The sequence below is a fragment of the Bufo gargarizans genome, chromosome 3 (genome assembly GCF_014858855.1).
Source record: "Bufo gargarizans isolate SCDJY-AF-19 chromosome 3, ASM1485885v1, whole genome shotgun sequence".
Classification (NCBI taxonomy): Eukaryota; Metazoa; Chordata; class Amphibia; order Anura; family Bufonidae; genus Bufo; species Bufo gargarizans.
Genome location: NC_058082.1, coordinates 11,551,164 through 11,567,287, shown reverse-complemented (window position 1 = coordinate 11,567,287; position 16,124 = coordinate 11,551,164). Strand labels below are relative to the sequence as shown.

The window sequence follows — 16,124 nt, the reverse complement described above, 5'->3', positions numbered from 1 at the left end:
TGTCGGCCAACTGGAGTCCAATCAATGAGATGAGATTGGAGGTGTTGGTTACAGCTGCCCTGCCCTATAAAAAACACACACCAGTTCTGGGTTTGCTTTTCACAAGAAGCATTGCCTGATGTGAATGATGCCTCGCACAAAAGAGCTCTCAGAAGACCTATGATCAAGAATTGTTGACTTGCATAAAGCTGGAAAGGGTTATAAAAGTATCTCCAAAAGCCTTGCTGTTCATCAGTCCACGGTAAGACAAATTGTCTATAAATGGAGAAAGTTCAGCACTGCTGCTACTCTCCCTAGGAGTGGCCGTCCTGTAAAGATGACTGCAAGAGCACAGCGCAGACTGCTCAATGAGGTGGAGAAGAATCCTAGAGTGTCAGCGAATAACTTACAAAAGTCTCTGGCATATGCTAACATCCCTGTTAGCGAATCTACGATACGTAAAACACCAAACAAGAATGTATTTCATATGAGGACACCACAGAGGAAGCCACTGCTGTCCAAAAAAAACACTGCTGCACGTTTACAGTTTGCACAAGAGCACCTCGATGTTCCACAGCAGTACTGGCAAAATATTTTGTGGACAGATGAAACCAAAGTTGAGTTGTTTGGAAGAAACACACAACACTATGTATGGAGAAAAAGAGGCACAGCACATCAACATCAAAACCTCATCCCAACTGTGAAGTATGGTGGTGGGGGCATCATGGTTTGGGGCTGCTTTTCTGCGTCAGGGCCTGGACGGATTGCTATTATCGAAGGAAAAATGAATTCCCAAGTTTATCAAGACATTTTGCAGGAGAACGTGAGGCCATCTGTCCACCAGCAGGAGCTCAACAGAAGATGGGTGTTGCAATAGGACAACGCCCTAAAGCATAGAAGTAAATCAACAACAGAATGGCTTAAACAGAAGAAAATACTCCTTCTGGAGTGGCCCAGTCAGAGTCCTGACCTCAAGCCAATTGAGATGCTGTGGCATGACCTCAAGATTCACACCAGACATCCGAAGAATATTGCTGAACTGAAACAGTTCTGTAAAGAGGAATGGTCAAGAATTACTCCTGACCGTTGTGCACGTCTGATCTGCAACTACAGGAAACGTTTGGTTGAAGTTATTGCTGCCAAAGGAGGTTCAACCAGTTATTAAATCCAAGGGTTCACATACTTTTTCCACCTGCACTGTGAATGTTCACATGGTGTGTTTAATAAAAACATGGCAACATTTCATTCTTTGTGTGTTATTAGTTTAAGCAGACTGTGATTGTCTATTGTTGTGACTTAGATGAAGATCAGATCACATTTTATGACCAATTTGTGCAGAAATCCATATCATTCCAAAGGGTTCACATACTTTTTCTTGCAACTGTATATAAGAAGTGGAGAAGCTGAGAAGCGTATTCATTTATGCAGTTCTTTATTGGAATAATGATCATTTTCTAAACCTCATTGTGGACGACAGACACAAGTTATTGTGCAAGCTTTTCTTATATGTTTTTGAAAAGCTTCATCTCTTATCCCATAGATCAGTGGGCTGAGTAATCTGGGCACACACGTGAACAAAACATAGTTTGAAAAGATTAAAAAATACATGTAATTTACATAGGTCTCTATTGTGTTGGAGATGTAGGAGGCCATACATAACATTAACTGAAAGGCATGGAGCAGCACAGTTTTCCCAGCTTTAAGGGCTGAAGAACCTCCAGAACCGACCTTTCTGGCAACCAGCATGACATTAATGTAGGTATATAGAATAATAAAGGCCACCATGGTGAAGCTAAGGATATTGATCATGGTTCTGATCATGTGTTGTATGGGACTTACCACCCTTGTAGCACCACACAACTCATAAAGAGAATATGAGTTTCTTTCTGTGAAGTAGGTCATGGTAATGAAGTTTACAGTACTTAGAGACAATCCTATGACCCAGACCACAGCAATTGCATATTTTGCTGTCTTTGGGGTACACAACTCTAAGTGTCTCAGTGGGAAACATATGGCTATGTAACGTTCTAGAGACATGACAGCCAAGTTGTATGGGGTCATTAGGAAGAAACAACCAAAGTAGTTTTGAATGATGAAACAGACTATTAGGGGGAAATAAATAGAATGCATGTAAGACAATACCATGAAATGTGTCGAGATGATATACAACATGTCATTGATGAGCATGTGGACAAAGAGGATGTATCGAGGGCTCTCCTTTATGTGAGGAGTGATGAAGAAGACCTTTAGCATAATAGCCATTAAGTAGAAGAAGAAGGAGAAACACAAAATGGACGTAATCAAAAAAACAGTTCTGGTGACATCATCAACCTCTTTGGTATAAGAGAACATCACGGTAGCATTTTCAGGAGCAGAACTGGAATTCACCATTGGAAACTGGATGGTAGCAATTCTTCTGAGAGATCTCACACAAGAACGTGACTGTGTTCAGCCCGTCAGATGTCTAAAATACATAGATATCTGCATTATAACTCATATAGACTTCTCTAGTGCTGCACCTACCTATTGAGTACTTACCAATCAGAATAATAACCGTAAAATGTCCATGGTCCTGGCGGTGTATCACAGGTCCTGTATACAGATGGAGCATTTTAATGTCAGTAAGAATTAATTTACTTCTGTGAGTCATCTTAAGAAGGTGTACATTATCTTTGAGATCACTGTCTGTGGGTGCAACTAAGGTCTATATTTCAGTATAGTGCTCCATAAGCTGCCCTATAACGGATGCTGCCCACACAGAAGAACTTAAAGAGGATGCTGATTGTTAGAAGTCTCCTGCACCCCGAAAAAACACCCAGTGGCCAGAAATAGGTGAATAACTCAAGTCCACCAGAATGGACTGTTACAGAACAGCTTATAGAGGGGTTCCTGAGAAACTGACCCCTCCTTAGACACCCATATGACCTAATATAAAAGGTAGCAGATAACCAAACATACTGTGTCTTTTTGGCATGTCCCTATAGTGCTGGAGTCCATGATCTGTATCCCTCCTTTATGCTATAACAATAGGAACTTGGAGCTATACTGTCTGGATTTAAGCTTGGAGATGTAGTATTGCTAACTCTGGCCATCCCCCCAGAACAATGGTCTCCAACTTTTGATTCTCCAGTGCTACAGGCCGGAGAACATTTCTCTTGGATATCGGAGAAGAGACCTGGAAGGGATCACTAACTTTTATCATCTATACATTCAGTTTCTACATGCAAGCTAATGGATACTCACAGTTCTATAGTCAGCATTACAGCGTAGACACATGAGGGCTTCAGCTGCTTATCTCTGAGGTCTATCCTCGCTGCACATATTTAAAGTTGTAGGATGAAGCTCCCAGTAGAGTGAGATGTCCATGGATTCAAGGAATTACCGAGATGAATGTACAATTATAACACAAGAGAGAAAGCTATTTTAGTTTCATAATTTTGAGGCAGTAAATGAGTCTCTGGAGAATCATCTCAAAGTTCCTTCACAACCTTGGTTCGACTTGACTCAAAGGTGTATTTTGTGAATATTATACAGTAGTGGAGGTCTGATTGTCCAGTGGCTGAGATAGCATAGCCTACGGTACAGCCTAGATAGGAATGGATAGTGGGGCTTGGTTTGTGGCATGATTGGAGCATTCTTAAGGGCAGTAGGGTGAACCATGCCAATGATGGGAAGGGTAGTGTAGTGGTTCCAGATAATAGAGTCTATGGGGCAAATTTATTAAGCCCTAAGCTGGCGGAAGATCCGTCAAAGTTATGAAGAGGCGCCGGCCTCTCCATAACTTCGGTGCATCCAGCACCAGTTCTAAATGTAATACAGCTGTCTTACATTTAGACAATTTTCTACTCCTAAAACAGACGTGAGCTGGGCAAAGTCGCAGTTAGTGATGCAACTAAACATTGTGACGTCATTTGCGCCTGAAATACGCCTAATTTAGGTGTATTTTAGAATAGTAAATAGTATATTTACCAGCATTCAAGTTGCCAAATTTCGACTATTTATTCCCAGCCAATGAACTCCCAACCTGCCCACTTCGGGTGCGGTTTGTATACTGTATATCTAGCCCATTTTACTGTTTGGCTCACAGGATTGTTCTGACAAAACCAGGACCATTGGCAAGTGTGATCCTGGAGAATTGACACCATCTGACTACTAGAGGAAATACTGAGATAGGCTTTAGTGCTGGTTTTGCCAGTAGTAGAAGGAAACCTACCAGGCTTGATCTTGGTGACATATGATTATAAATGACAGAGACCTTGTCATCAATGTATGGTATTGGAAAGGCCATAGACCTGCAAAAGATTTTCCATGTAACAATCAAGAAACAGTGATACTTCTGTGATCTGTAACCACTAAGATTTTATTCCTCCATGGGGTGTCTATACCATCAACCACTGTAAGCCAAGAAGTGCTAAGTAAAGGTAACTGAATATAATTTGGGCTGTGATTGTTTTCTAAAGGAGAACCACCTAAGAAACCCCATATTACACTACATGATACCACCTTTGTATAGTGAATAATATATAGCAGTATATATTACAGTATATATTACTGTAATATATTACAGTGTATTACTGCACAGTGGGCATCCATCCAGGTTTCAGTGTCACAATCCTTTTCTGAACTGCCACTGTTAAAGGGGTTGTCCGGGTAGAGAGCTGAACCCAGACATCCCTCCATTTTCACCCAGGCAGCCCCCCTGACTTGAGCATCGGATCAGTTCATGCTCCTATGCTCTCCTTTGCCCTGCACTAAATCGCAAAGGGCAAACACATTTTTTGGAGATCCGATGATGTATCGGCTCTCCATGGGGCTGCCAGGATGTCCGGTGACATCAACGGCACTGATGGGCGGAATTTAGCACTGCCCTAGCCAGTAAAATGGCTAGGGCAGCACTAAAGCCCGCCCATCAGAGCCGGTGACATCACAGTACACACTGCCGGGCAGAAGCTTACGCCCGGCAGTGTGTTATTATAAACAAAAGAGCGCCTGCAGGATTTAGCGCAGGGCAAGCGAGCGCATCAGAGCATGGGATGCTCCGATGCTAGCCTCAGTGGGGCTGCCTGGGTGAAAATAAGGGTATGTCCGGGTTCCGCTCTAAACCCGGACAACCCCATTAAGCAGTTTCCATGCACCAGCAGCGCCCAAGGGGATTCTCTGCTTCGATCTCCTACTAATCACAGATGTGCTGATGCTAAACAACCAGCAGTGTCCACCTCCTCTGCTCCCGACCAGAAGCTCCATCCTGGTTCTCCTGTATTACGCCTATAATGAGGGGTCAGGTAGTTTTGTCCTTCATTAGATGACTATACAAAGGGGTGTAAGGACAACACTTCCTAAAACGCTAATTACCAGATCATGCTCTATAGAGATACTGACCAAATAGAAAATGCTGCCCCGTTCTCTGAAAGAAATCAGAGAACGGGGCTTCCAGCTTGTAGGGCTGACAGTAAGAGTTCAGTAACAGCGCATTTACAGTCAGCGCAGAACACCACAGCCCCGCTTCTCTCCCTCTCTCCTCAGTGTGCCTGCAATGAGAAGATCGGAGAGACCATACCTCCTAGAGCAGTGGTGGTGAACCTATGGCATGGGTGCCAGAGATGACATTAAGAGCCCTCTCTGTGGGCACCCACGCCCTTAAAAAAGTCTAAGCTGTAACAATATGCCTTAGGCTTTTCCTGCCATTTATTAGTGCACGACGCGCTATGAACGGCACAGGCCGGATATTATAACTAAATGATAAAGTACATGGAAGATATACTATATTATACTGAAGTATTCAGGTTACATTGCCGTGTTGGCATTTCTTGATAAATATGTGGGGTTCGGGTTACAGTTTGGGCACTTAGTCTGTAAAAGGTTCACCATCACTGCCCTAGAGGGACAATAACAGGAGATTATGATGCCATGCCTCTAAGTCCACCCAATGCATAACTATACACATCCAATCCCACCCAGTCCCCTTAGTGCTCCACATAGTTATTTAGGCTATCATACAGCAATAATGCCCATATTGTGCCCCCTTCACAGTTGTACCATAGTACCATAGTAACATAGTTTATAAGGTTGGAAAAAGCCCTCCGTACATCCAGTTCAGCCTGTTCTCCTGCAAGTTGTCCAAAAAATAAAAAACATGAGGTAGAAGCCAATTTTCCTCCTTTTAGGAGGAAAAATTCCCTCCCAACTCACATCTGGCAATCAGAATAACTCCCTGGATCCCCGACCCCTCTCTAGTACCTATAGCCTGTAATATTATTACACTCCAGAAATACATCCAGGCCCCTCTTGAACTCTTTTAGTAAACTCACCATCACCACTAGAGATGGCCTTGCGGTTCGCCCGGCGGTCGTTTCGTGGCAAACTTTGCTCGTTCGCGGTTCGCCGAACAGGCGAACATATGGCGATGTCCGCCGGCACCATATTCTTTTACATTGTAAATAACTTTGACCCATGACATATCCATCAGGTGGTACAGGACAGCCAATTGAGACATTTCAGCACATGGACATACCCCCTACCAGAATTTTGTGGAAGCAGGTATATAGAACCCCTTAATCAATATTTTGTGGAAGCAGGTATATCGCACCCCTCAATCTGTATTTTGTGGAAGCATGTATATTGCACCCCTCATTCCGTTTTTTTGTGGGGCAACAGGTAAATCACACCCGTTGCAAATAGTTGTTCCAGTAGCGCTTTGTCCCTCTATATACCTACGTTATCACAGCAGAACCACATACAACTGCTGCACAATAAAAATGTACTATATACTTTCTATGTTAGAAATTATATTATAGGTATATCACGCCCCTCAATCAGTTTTTTTGGGGGCAACAGGTATATCACACCAGTTGCAATTAGTTATTCCAATAGCGTTTGTCCCTCTGTATAGCTGCGGTATCGCAGCAGAACCGCACACAACTGCTGCACGATACCAATGCACTATAATATACTTTTTTATGCTAGAAAGTATATTATAAGTATATCACACCCCTTAGTATGTCACACCTATCGATAGCACACCTATACCAGTCCTTAAAAGGACTTTTTTGGCCCTATTAGCTAGTGTTTGGTATCCCTAACAGTCTGTCTTTGCTCAACAAAGCAACCTCTCCCTACACTGGCAAAACACAGAATGTAAAATGGCTGCCAGATCGGGTTCTGTTATAGGGTGGGGGTGTGTCCATGTGCTGACACCCCCCCCCCACCCTATAACCCCCCACCCTGTGCCATTCCTTTATTAGTTCTGCTAGAAGTTATAAATGAATTGCTATTAGCCTTCAGTAAGGGTACAGAGGGGTGGTAACAAGTCGGTGATGTGTACCTGTACAGACTCACTATATCCAATCAGTGCTGACATGTTCATGTGTGCAGGTACACCCCTTCCCCAACTGGTTACCACCCCTCTATACCCTTACTGAAGGCTAATAGCAATTCATTCATAACTAGTGTTGATCGAGCACCGTAGTGCTCGGGTGCTCGGGCCGAACATATTGTGATATTCGGGTGCCTGAGTATAATGGAAGTCAATGGGAGAACCTGAGCATTAAACCAGGAACCCCCTGCTCTGAAGAGGGGAGAGTGCCTGGTTCATAAGAAAATGTCAGAAATTGTTGGTAACGCCACCAAAATGGTTCTGTAGCAGTATAGGGAGGATGTATAGATGCATCTTGGACTTGCTGGTCGCTGCTGGGAACTATGTGGTCCGAATAGTATGCCACTTTTACATAATTAAAATAATACGCACTAAACCAAGGGGGAAAAAAACTATTTTAGAGGAAAGATTGATTGAAAACATTATTTCCTGTATATTTACTTGTATATAAAGTGCAAGTTCTGCCAAAAATTAAAAAGGCACTGCAGGTGAGCTGACCCTGTAAAAGATTTGAGTTGCGGGCCTGCAGGTGAGCTGACCCTGTAAAAAATTTTAGGTTTAGGCCTGCAGGTGAGCTGACCCTGTAAAAGATTTGAGTTGCGGGCCTGCAAGTGAGCGGACCCTCTAGAAAATATGTGAGGGCCTGCTGGTGCGTGGACCCTCTAAAAAATTATATATGAGGGCCTGTTAGTGAGCGGATCCTGTAAAAAATTTGATGTGAGGGCATGCTGGTGAGCAGACCCTCTAAAAAATTATATTCGAATGCCATATATGTGAGGGCATTATATGTAATGAATAAGCAATGCATGTTGATATGACAGAAGAGGAGGAGGAGGAGGATAATAAAAGGAAGATTCAACTATATACCCTTGTTTGTGGTGGAAGGGGTGCATGTGAATACAGTCTATTAACTACATTAAAAACAACACATGTAAAGCGCCTTTATGTTCATCAGCTTTCCTCTGGTTGAGTCGAGAAGTCATGGTCAATCCAGGCCTTGTTCATTTTTATATGAGTCAACCTGTCAGCATTTTCAATTGACAGGCGGATACGCTTATCTGTTACAATGCCACCAGCAGCACTAAATACACGCTTAGACAAAACGCTGGCAGCAGGGCAGGCCAGCACCTCCAAAGCGTAGACCACATGTCCAGCTTGGACATCCAGTATTTGTAAGGCACTGAGGGATCATTGAGGACGCTGACACGGTCTGCTATGTACTCCTTTACCATTATCCAAAATGTTTCCCTCCTTGTGGCAGTAGGCAGCACATCCGGGTGAGGGTGCTGGCGGGTGTCATTATACTGTCTCAGGCTTTGGAGAGTGTTGCCCTGCCTTTGTTGGAACTGCTGTGTGTTCCCCTTGTCTCCCCTCCTCGGTTAGCCAAGGAAGTACAGATTCTGCTGCCAGCGTTGTCAGATGCTAAATTATAGAGCAATTTTTCAACAAGGATCTTTTGGTATTGCACAATTTTGCTCGTCCTCTCCACCAGAGGAATGAGAGATGAGAAGTTCTCTTTGTAGCGGGGCTAGAGAAGGGTGAACAACCAGTAATCCGTGTTGTTTAAAATGCGTATAACGTGCTGGTCGCCGGAAAGGCAACATAACATGAAGTCAGCCATGTGTGCCAGAGTACCAACAGGTGAGACTTCGCTGTCGTCATCAGGAGGATCACTCTCAATCTTCTCATCCTCTTCCTCCTCTTCTGCCCACCCACGCAGAACAGATGGAATTAAACTTCCATGGGCACTACCCTCTGTAGCTGAGGCAACCGTCTCCTGCTCCTCCACCTCCTCCTCTTCAGCCTCCAATTCGCACTGAGAAGACGAACTAAGGATGGTCTGGCTATCATCAACCTGATTAATGTCTTCCCCCACTTTCACGTCTTCCACATGCATAGCGTCATCCTTAATTGTGTGCAGCGAGCATTTGGGAAGACACAGAAGTGGGATGGTGACGCTGATAATAGCATTATCGCCGCTCACCATCTGTGTTGATTCCTCAAAGTTGTGTAAAACCTCACAGAGTTCAGACATCCATGCCTACTCCTCGCCTGTGAATAGCGGAAGCTGACTGGAAAGGCAACGACCATGTTGCAGCTGGTATTCCACAACTGGCCTCTACTGCTCACAAAGCCTGGCCAACATGTGGAACGTGGACTTCCAGCGCGTGCTCACGTCGCACAACAGTCGGTGAGCTGGCAATTTCAAGCGCTGACTTGCAGAAATGTGCACACACACGGCGCACCTTCACCAGTAGCTCAGGCAAATTGGGGTATGTTTTTAGAAACCGCTATACCACAAGGTTGATTACGTAGGCAAGGCATGGGATGTGTCTAAGGTTGCCCAGCTTCAAAGCCGCCACCAAGTTGCGGCCATTATCAGACACAACCCTGCCTGATTCTAGGTTGAGTGGCGAAAGCCACAGCTCAGTCTGGTCTCTTATCCCCTGCCACAGCTCTGCGGCGGTGTGCTGTTTGTCACCCAGGCAGATCAGCTTCAGCACGGCCTGTTGCCGCTTCCCCACTGCAGTGCTACACTGCTTCCAGCTACCGACTGATGACTGACTGGTGCTGCACGCGGATAATTCGTAGGTGGAAGTGGAGGAGGAGGCATAGGAGGAGAAGTGTGGGTTGGAGCCACTAACGTAGGTGGTGGCGAAAACCCTGATAGAATTCGGGCCCGGAATCTTTGGCATCGGTAGCACCTGTGCCATCCCAGGGTATGAGTCGCTCACAGTCTCCACAACATTCACCCAGTGTGCCATCAGGGAAATGTAGCGTCCCTGGTCAAAAGCACTTGTCCATGTGTCCGTGGTTAAGTAGACCTTCCCAGTAACTGCGGTGGTCAGGGCACGCGTGATGTTAAGTGACACATGTTGGTGTAAGGCTGGCACGGCACACCTTGAAAAATAGTGGCGACTGGGGACTGCGTAAGGAGGGAAGGCCGCCGACATCAGGCTGCAGAAGGCCTCAGTGTCTACATGCCTAAATGGCAACATTTCAAGGGTTAGTAATTTGGAAAGCTGCACATTTAGTGCTATGGCCTGTGGGTGGGTGGCTGGGTATATGCACTTGCATTCAAATGCCTGGGTTAATGACATTTGTACGCTGCGCTGGGACAGGGAAGTGGATGTGGTCGCTGATGGTGCTTGCGAAGGTCCAGGTGCAGGGTTGAGGCATCCGAGCCTGCATCTTGGACAGGGGATTGGCCAGCACGTAACACAGCAGAAGAGGAGGCAGTTGTGTGACCCGCAGACACAGATTGTGGACCTAGGCGTTCGGCCCACCTATAAGGGTGCTTTGATGTCATGTGGCAGATCACGCTGGTGGTGGTGAGGTTGCTAGTGTTCACGCCCTGGCTCATTTTGGTGTGGCACAGGTTGCAAACTACAAATTTTTTGTCGTCTGCACTTTCCTCAAAAAAGCGCCATACTGCCGAACACCTACCCCTTGGCAAGGGAAATTTACGCAAGGGGGTGCTCCGTGGAACAGTTGTGGGCCTGTTTGGTGGTGCCCACCTTCTACCTTTTGCCACCCCACTGCCTCTTCCAGCCTGTTGCACTGCTGCAGATCCCTCCCCCTCTGTACTGCTCTCCTTGCTCGGCTTGTTGACACCTTCCCAGGTTGGGTCACTGACCTCGTTGTCCAGCACCTCCTCTTCCACTTCCTCACTCTGATCATCCTCCTGATTTGTTGAGCTAACCACAACCTCAGTGATTGATAACTGCCTGTCATCCTGTTCCTTAATCTCGAGACAGTAATTGCGGTTAAGTCATTGGCAACTGTGTCTCATCATCATCCACCTCATTAGACACTAATTGCCGTTCCCCAGCGTCATGTTCTTGTGACTCTGGATGCTCAAGAGGTTGGGAATCAGGGCTCAAGATCTCAGGTCCCTCTTCAAGCGTACTTGGCGAGAGGGCCAAATCAATTAATGGTGATGAAAAGAGGTCCTCAGAATATTCGAGTGTGGGATCACTTGTTTGGCCAGACTGTAAATGGTGAAAGGAAGGAGGGTCAGGGTGAGGATTGTGTGGACCAGACTCCTATCTACTGAGACTGGACTTGGTGGAAGACAGGGTGGTGCTTAACTGACTGGAAGCACTATCTGCTGCAATCCAACCGACACCTGCTCGCACTGGGCTGACTTCAAGAGTGGTCTCCTGCGCCGCCCTTCAAACTGGGACATGAAGCAGTTTCAACACGCCCCATGGTCACGGCCTCTGCGTCTTCCCCGTCCCTTAATGCTCGCCTTCTTCATATTAAACGTTATATGCACGCTTGGCACACAAGACGTGGCACGGATGTCACAGTTCACAGTAAGCACCGTATATGGAAAAAGTACGTAAAAGTATAGAAAAAGGAAAATAGATTTCACTTATATTTTTACTATCTATTGTCCTGACACACACACGCTATTGCAGCACAGATGTGACAATTCACTGCAGACACCGTTTATAGGCAAAGTGTGAATAAATTATGGAAAAAATATATTTGTTGTCTTCAATATTTTTCCCAATATCTGGGCCTGACACACAGACTCTATTGCAGCACAGATATGACAACTCACTACAGGACCGGTTATAGGAAAATTATGGCAAAATTATGGAAAAAATATATTTGTTGTCACTAATATTTTTCCCAATTTTCGGGCATGACACACACACACGCTGTGACGAACTGCGACCGCCGCGGCCACAATACGTCACGAAACCGTCACAGCGCCCCTAGTGGTCAATCCGCAAACAGGCCTCCCAGCCACTTTCAGCACACCGACAGTCTAACTTGAGTCCGTACAGTCGATAGGCTGAAAGCGCAGGGAGTGGACCTCCGATTGACCGCAAGTAAGCGTGCGACGAACTGCGACCGGAACTACACACAGGGTAGTTTAACTGCCACCACCTTGCAATTTATGGGAGCAAAGAACCCAATATCTAGATAACACAACCGAGTAGCTTTCTCTTCGGAGAGGCTAGGGTAAGTTTTTGCAGTGTTTGAAAACAGGCATATCGCTAGAGAAATGACTTGGAGGTCATTTATTATATATCTATATACAATACAAATTATCAAGATGCACAGTAATTATTAACACAATAATAAAGGAAAGTATAGTCCAATAAACAAAAAGAGAGAAGAGAAAGAAAATACTTAGTTTCCGATGAAAAGATGTCCGTTGGTGAAATAGTCCGTTGCAGGGATAAAGTCCAAGAAGCCTTTGTCCAGTGTAATATGCCTTCAGCCCACAGGTTCTCTGGCTGAGGCCCTCTTTAGGTGTTAAAAGTGGAGAACTCCTTTAGCAGATCCTAGGTCTGTGTTATAAGGCTCCCAGAATCAAGGCGGGGAATTGAGAGTCCGCCTGCTGGGCAGGCTGTATTCCTGAGGTGAATGTCAGTTCTGAAATATGGCATATGCCATATCGTGGGATGTCTCCGCTGTACACAAGTAACAAGCACATATTCACATTCCCCACAAAATATGGGGTTCAGGGATACCAAATATGACTATTATACCTGGTTCTATGATGGGGTAACACCATAACTTTACCTGGGTACATCTTAGAGTTATGTTTGTCCTATGTAAACGTCCAGTGAATTCTGAGTGACACGATGATGTAATTTTTACGTCCGTAAGATGCATGGGCTCTCTTAAAAAGGTAAAAATCATATCTCAGATTCATGTTGCAATCTGGGAAACCTTGGTGCCGGCCTGTCTGCAGCAAGCCAGCTTACAGACCCTTATAGCAGCGACACCATATGGCTCCCCCCCCCCAGGTGCAGTCTTCACACCTAGCTGTGATATCTCTTCAGGAAGGGAAGTTCTTTTGTCAACCTGAGGAAGCCAGCTGTAATTGCGTTATCTGCTGGGCATCTATTGACTGACTTGAACAAAAGGACTATGTTGTTCTCTGGGTACAACAGAAGGACAGAAGGAGACGCTCTGAATAATCAAATTGTAGGTTCTGGGGCCTAGGGAAATAATTACTGTTTAATAGACCTACTGTTCAATAAGGACAGTTCAATATTCTCGCGGATCATCCGTGACACCTCCCCCCGCGTCTGTGGCTAGACATCCGTCCGCAAGACGGGTGGCGTCGCCGCTAACCTGCGCTGAACGGTCTGGATCGCCGTTGCATCGGGATAAGCCATCCGCATTTTGATGTCTGCTGCCTGCCCTGTGCTGGATGGTAAAATCGTACTGTTGCAGCGACAAGCTCCAACGTAGGAGCTTCCCGTTGGACCCCGCAGTACGGTTCAGCCAACTGAGAGGATTATGGTCAGTAATGATTGTGAAGGAGCGGCCGTACAGATAGGATTGAAGCTTCTGTAGGGCCCACACAATCGCCAGACACTCCTTTTCTGTAGCTGAGTAAGAGACTTCTCGGGGAAGAAGTTTCCGGCTCAGGTACAGAAGAGGATGCTCGTCCCCTTTTCCATCCACCTGGCTTAAGACAGCGCCAAGACCGTAATCTGATGCGTCGGTTTGCACTATGAACCGACGGCTGAAATCTGGGGCTTGAAGCATAGGGGCGCTAGCTAACGCCTGCTTCAAGGCCCAGAAGGCGTTCTCACACTCAGGGGTCCACGTAACCACTTTCGGGTGCTTCTTACCAGTGGCATCCGTCAGGGGCTTTGCGATGGCACTATAGGCCGGTAAAAACTTCCTATAGTAGCCCGCGGTCCCCAGGAATGCCTGAACCTGTCGCTTGGTGATAGGCCGAGGCCACGCTAAGATGGCGTCAACCTTTCCCGTGTCCGGTTTCAGGGTGTTCCCTCCCACTCGGTGCCCTAAATACTGGACTTCCGTCATGCCGATCTGACACTTACTTGGCTTAACTGTCAAATTGGCTGCAGCCAGCCGTTGCAGTACCTGGGACAGATGTTTGAGGTGTTCTTCCCAGGTGGAGCTAAACACTGCAATATCGTCCAAATATGCTGCAGCGAACGGTTGCATTTCCTCCAGCAGGTCGTTCATAGCCCGCTGGAACGTGGCAGGCTCATTTTTCATTCCAAAGGGCATCGTCGTAAATTCGAAGAGCCCGAAGGGAGTGATAAAGGTCGACTTCTGCCGCGCGTCCGGGGCAAGAGGGATCTGGCAGTACTCCCGGCTCAGATCCATGATTGATAGATAGCTGGCAGCTGCCAGCTTATCTAGCATCTCATCGATGCGAGGCATGTGGTAGGCGTCCGTAGTGGTTACAGCGTTCAACTTCCGGTAGTCCACGCAGAACCGCGTTGTCTTGTCTTTCTTGGGTACCAAGACGACGGGTGCCGCCCATGGACTACAGGACCGCTGAACGACCCCCAGTTCTAGCATTTCCCCCACCTCACGCTGCATGTCCGCCTGCACCTCCGGAGAGACGCGATAGGCGGATTGCTTGATGGGGGGATGTGCTCCGGTATCTAACCGGTGAGCGACCAGATTGGTCCGTCCCGGGATACCTGAGAAGGTCCGGTGGTACCGACCTAACACCTCCTGTAACTGCTCTCTCTGGGACGGGGAGAGCTGCGGGTTGACATTTATGTCCCCGTCCGTCTCCCGGGTGTCAGCCAGCAGATCTACCAGAGGGTCTGTCTCGCCCTGTTCTAACTGGCTGCACACTGGGAGTACATACTGGGTTCTATCGTGGTGAGCCTTCAGCATGTTAATGTGAAAGGCCTTCTGTTTTCTACCCCCCATGTTCACCAAGTATGTCAGGGGGTTTAAACGCTTCTCTATGGTGTATGGCCCCTCCCATGCCGCCTGTAACTTATTGTGCCGTATGGGAAGAAGGGCATAGACCTTGTCTCCTGTTTCAAATGCCCGGTCTCCTGCGGTGCGGTCGTACCATAGTTTCTGTTTGGCCTGGGCCTGGGCCAGATTCTCCGTTACCATGGCCGAGAGTGACTCCATTTTGTCTCTGAACTTCAGGACGTAATCCACTACAGAGACATCCGTGGGATCACCTTTGCCTTCCCACGTCTCTCGCATCAGCTGTAGTGGCCCTCGGACGTTCCTGCCATACAGGAGTTCAAACGGGGAGAACCCGGTGGACTCTTGCGGTACTTCCCTGTAGGCAAACAGCAGATGAGGCAGGTACCGTTCCCAGTCCCCACCCTGCGACTCAACGAACGTGGCCAGCATCTGCTTTAATGACGCGTTAAAGCGCTCGCAGAGGCCGTTGGTTTGCGGGTGGTATGGACTGGAGACGAGGTGCGTCATCTAGATCTCTGCCGCCAGGGCGTCCATCAGTTCAGACATAAACTGGGGTCCCTGATCTGTGAGCATCTCCGCAGGGAACCCTACACGTGAAAATATGGTAATTAGCGCGTCTGATACCTTGTCTGCCCTCAGGGAGGAGAGGGCGACCGCATCTGGGTAGCGAGTCGCGTAATCCACCAGCGTCAAGATGTACCTCTTGCCGCTGCAGCTGGGAATGGGCAGAGGTCCAATTATGTCGACTGCCACTCGGTGAAATGGCTCACTTATGATTGGCAGTGGACACAGGGAAGCCTTGCGCGGATTCCCAGCTCGTTTAACCTTCTGACAAACCGTACAGGAGCGACAATAATTGAGGACATCTATCCTCATTCTAGGCCCGTAGAAATGCCCCTGAATACGGTCAAGTGTCCTGCGAATTCCTAGGTGCCCTGCCAAGGGGATGTCATGTGCGGATTTCAGCACATGCCCCCGGAAGGCACTAGGTACCACAAGCGACTTGGTACTCACGGTCATTTCGCCTTCGGTGGGTTGTATCGCCTCACTATACAACTTCCCACCTTCCCAGTACACTTTG

General features: G+C 46.9%; 1 protein-coding gene across 1 annotated transcript; it reads right to left on the bottom strand.

Annotated features, from left to right (window-relative positions):
* Positions 1-1,440: 1,440 nt before the first annotated feature.
* Positions 1,441-2,232, bottom strand: LOC122930756 (odorant receptor 131-2-like). Its single transcript, XM_044284326.1, has one exon. It carries the CDS (start codon positions 2,230-2,232, stop codon positions 1,441-1,443), a length of 792 nt encoding a protein of 263 aa, XP_044140261.1.
* Between the last annotated feature and the right edge of the window lie 13,892 nt (positions 2,233-16,124).

Excerpts from the sequence above, each read along its gene's own strand:
- LOC122930756 (XM_044284326.1), bottom strand. The coding sequence starts at position 2,232 with ATGCTAAAGGTCTTCTTCATCACTCCTCACATAAAGGAGAGCCCTCGA.